The sequence below is a fragment of the Gnatocerus cornutus genome, chromosome 5 (assembly GCF_029298725.1).
Source record: "Gnatocerus cornutus isolate USDA-ARS CGAHR chromosome 5, icGnaCorn1.1, whole genome shotgun sequence".
In the NCBI taxonomy this organism is placed as follows: domain Eukaryota; kingdom Metazoa; phylum Arthropoda; class Insecta; order Coleoptera; family Tenebrionidae; genus Gnatocerus; species Gnatocerus cornutus.
In genome coordinates this window covers 2,822,181-2,825,371 of record NC_142237.1, presented here as the reverse complement: position 1 = coordinate 2,825,371, position 3,191 = coordinate 2,822,181, and the positions used below count along the sequence as shown (strand labels likewise).

Below are 3,191 nucleotides of genomic sequence, written 5' to 3'. Positions count from 1 at the left end.
ATAAATCACCAAAAAAATAATAAAAAATATCTATGTTTTCAATTTTTCAATCTTGTGAAACTGGCTGAAAACTGTTAACATGATTTTTTAATCAACATTGTCAGAGTGGCATCATTTTATAAAACCATAGTTACATTACAACAACGACGTTACTAAACTAGAATTTTTTTTAACATTTTTTTGTTTTAAGGAGAACCACCTTTCAAAGTGGTGCGCCATTTTCCGGACACCTGTATTTGAGAACTTGAGAAACGATAACAAAAATTTGATGAGTTTGAAAACTTAAAAATCCCAAAGTCTTTAAAAAGTAGAAACGTCGACTATTTGACAAGAAAACTTAATAATTTAATAATAGTAAATAAAGAATTAAGTAATTTATAAAAGTGGAAACAAAAATTTTAAGAACCTGAAAACAAAATAATGTGAGATACCTATTGAGAGCTTAAAATCGTGAAAAATTAATTAAAATCTACGAAGAATGAATACAATGAAACTAAGAACCTCAGAAACAAAAATTTCAAATTTTATCAGAATTTATTTAAAATTAGTTTTTTCAAAAAATGGTGTCATTTAATTTGTCCAAGGATTTCCATTCATGGTGTCTCTTGCCCATACAAAATAAGGAGAAACTCTCGTAAATCCAGAAGGATCAGTACTTTCACATCCATTTCCACTGATAAAACTTGCAATTCCTACTAGCCAATAACGATTTGTTAAATCCTGGACGATAGGCCCACCAATGTCACCCTAAAACATTTCATTAACTAATTAATGTATTACCAATAAAAAAAATTACAATGCAAGTTCCTTCATTATAGTTTCCTTCAACACAAACCATGTTTTCGGTAATTTGATTTCCATAAGTTACTTGACACTCTAAATTAGTTAAGGCTGATAACTCAACGTATTGGAGGTGCTCAGAAAGTTCAGCCTCAGCTAAAATTAATAGTTAATACATAATAACAGCAGCAAATAAAAAAACAATTCTTACAATCACTAGTTTGTCCCCATCCAAAAGCTAACGCTGGATACGAATCAAAAAAAGTCCCAGGATAAATATCCACTTGGTAGATCCAATCTAAAAGAAAAAGTATCGTATTTCATTTTGTTCTTCTACAATTATTACACACCAGAGTAGGTTAAATTCATTCGTAATTTAATAAGTGCAAGATCGTGCTGAAACGTTTCGGGGTTGAACTCCGGAAACAAAAAATATTCAGAAGTAGCCACAGTAACTCTATTCGGATCAGCCTGTGTTAAACTTGTAGATCCCAATTGAATCGTAAAAAGCGTAGCACTGAAAACTCACATTAAAATGAATTATTTATTATTGTCTAACAAAAATACTTGTAGGCACAATGACCAGACGTCAGAACCCATTGGGGGCGAAGAAGAGCACCGCCGCAAAAAAATTTGCTGTTTGATGTTGTAACATGAATTGCAGCAACAAAGGGGAAATTGCCTGCTGGAGCATTTATGCCACCAATTATACGAGAATCTGAAGTAACAATTTTATTAGTTTATTTTACTAGAAATATGCGTCCATCCATACCAGGTTTTACAGATTCTGCGTCAATAATGAACAGTCCACACAGAAGAAGTAACTCGATCTTCATTTTATGGTGCTTAGATGGTGCTTAGATACAACAAATAATCTGTCGTCAAGCAATCATCTAATAAAACTAAATAGGTATTCGATATTCTTATCTTAACAAACGATTAGATCTCAAAATTGTTCTATTTAATAAGTTCCATAAAAATAATAATGTGCGGTTGGGTATTAAGGCTCTGTCCTACCCCGGCCGAAGTGCATAGGAAATAGCGCAAAACGCCATTACTTTTTACGGCCACAAATTAAGAGTTTTGATTTTTTTGTACGTGTAGATAACATCGAAATGTACACGGGAAACTCCTTAATTTTCAAAATGTTCTTATAAATTTATTTAAAAAAATTAAAAACTGAAAATACGCCATGTCGTTTTACGGACACAGTTTTAGGAATTTTAGCTTGAACTACGACTCGATAGATGAGAAATTTTATTCTACATCCGGGAAACTCCTTGGTTTTTTCCCCACATGAATAGTTTCTTTAGAATAAAATAAAATGTAATGTAAAAATAATTCCCAATTTTCTAAAACTCAGCAACCAACACTTCAATGTTCTCATGATTTAAAGTCTCTAACAACAGGGGGTCTCTAATCCTAATCAAGGTTCGACGACTACAACTCGGCCGACCGGCGATTGACCATTGGGACCCAACTTTGTACTTATTTCCTACCAAGAATTGAAGACGCCGCATCTGAATATAATAACATTTTAACCCTCATGCAAGAATTCTAAAAATAAATTTTAATACATTTTGTCGACATTTTAATAATTAGATTAACGATTACAAAAGATTTTCAATCGTTAATCTAATTCAAAAATCACTGTTCGAAACCTTTTTTTTCTCATCTTTGTTGACAAAAAAACAGTCTATTCTATATAAAACAACGGATTATTTGCATTTCAAGTAGCCATAAGACCAAGAAGGTTAGCACCGAGTTGTCTCCATACATAACCGTCAGGTTGAAATAAAAAGATTAGACGATTAAAAGCTTTGTGGCGCTCCCGTAACTATTTGATTTTTAGATACCAGTACAGCTCTATTATGTTGTTACTTCTGTGTTTTGGCAATTTCCCCAACTTTGTTAAAATAATTACCCAAAACATGATTTTACATTTTCAATGATTCCTTAATACATATCTCAAATTGTGCTACTGTAGCATTTTTTAAACTTTCCAAAATGAAAACATTCATTGAGGAAGACATTAATAGTCTAATTTATAATTAATTTTGAGAAAACTATTTTACATTTTGCTGTTTGAATATAATCAGTTTTTTCGCAACTTTCTTTTTCAATAATTTTGTAATTTTACAAGAAAGTTTAAGGCCTTATTTTTCACAAATTTCAAAATTTACAAAATTTTGCTGTCACAGAACAATATTTTTTTTAATTGGTCTCGCTCTTTCAATAACTTTGAAGTTAGGCAGGTTGACAAGCAAACTTAAAACGCCATTTTCTAGAAACTTTAAGGGTTTAATCTAATTAACAATTTTACAAAAGAAATCTTATCGAAATTTTAAAATTTTGCTTATTCAGAATACAATTTTATAAATCCGTTTTGGCTGTCTCGATAATTTTCTTCT

The 3,191-nt window shown here is 31.1% G+C and overlaps 1 protein-coding gene across 1 annotated transcript; it reads right to left on the bottom strand.

The window, feature by feature from the left end:
• Nucleotides 1-515: 515 nt before the first annotated feature.
• On the bottom strand, nucleotides 516-1,661 carry LOC148173696 (brachyurin-like). The gene is made up of 6 exons (XM_088036257.1): nucleotides 1,553-1,661; nucleotides 1,348-1,498; nucleotides 1,131-1,297; nucleotides 992-1,078; nucleotides 797-936; nucleotides 516-747 (listed from the first exon to the last, which is right to left on the bottom strand). The coding sequence occupies exons 1-6, from the start codon at nucleotides 1,614-1,616 to the stop codon at nucleotides 571-573; spliced, it is 786 nt and encodes a 261-aa protein (XP_087892383.1). The 5' UTR covers nucleotides 1,617-1,661; the 3' UTR covers nucleotides 516-570.
• Nucleotides 1,662-3,191: the final 1,530 nt, after the last annotated feature.

What these genes read in the sequence shown, in the direction of transcription:
- LOC148173696 (XM_088036257.1), bottom strand. Translation starts at nt 1,616, where the DNA reads ATGAAGATCGAGTTACTTCTTCTGTGTGGACTGTTCATTATTGACGCA. An exon ending in TCTGGTCATTGTGCCTACAA is followed by an intron (nt 1,298 to 1,347) that starts GTATTTTTGTTA and finishes GTGAGTTTTCAG; the next exon opens with TGCTACGCTTTTTACGATTC. An exon ending in AATGAATTTAACCTACTCTG is followed by an intron (nt 1,079 to 1,130) that starts GTGTGTAATAAT and finishes TTTTTCTTTTAG; the next exon opens with ATTGGATCTACCAAGTGGAT.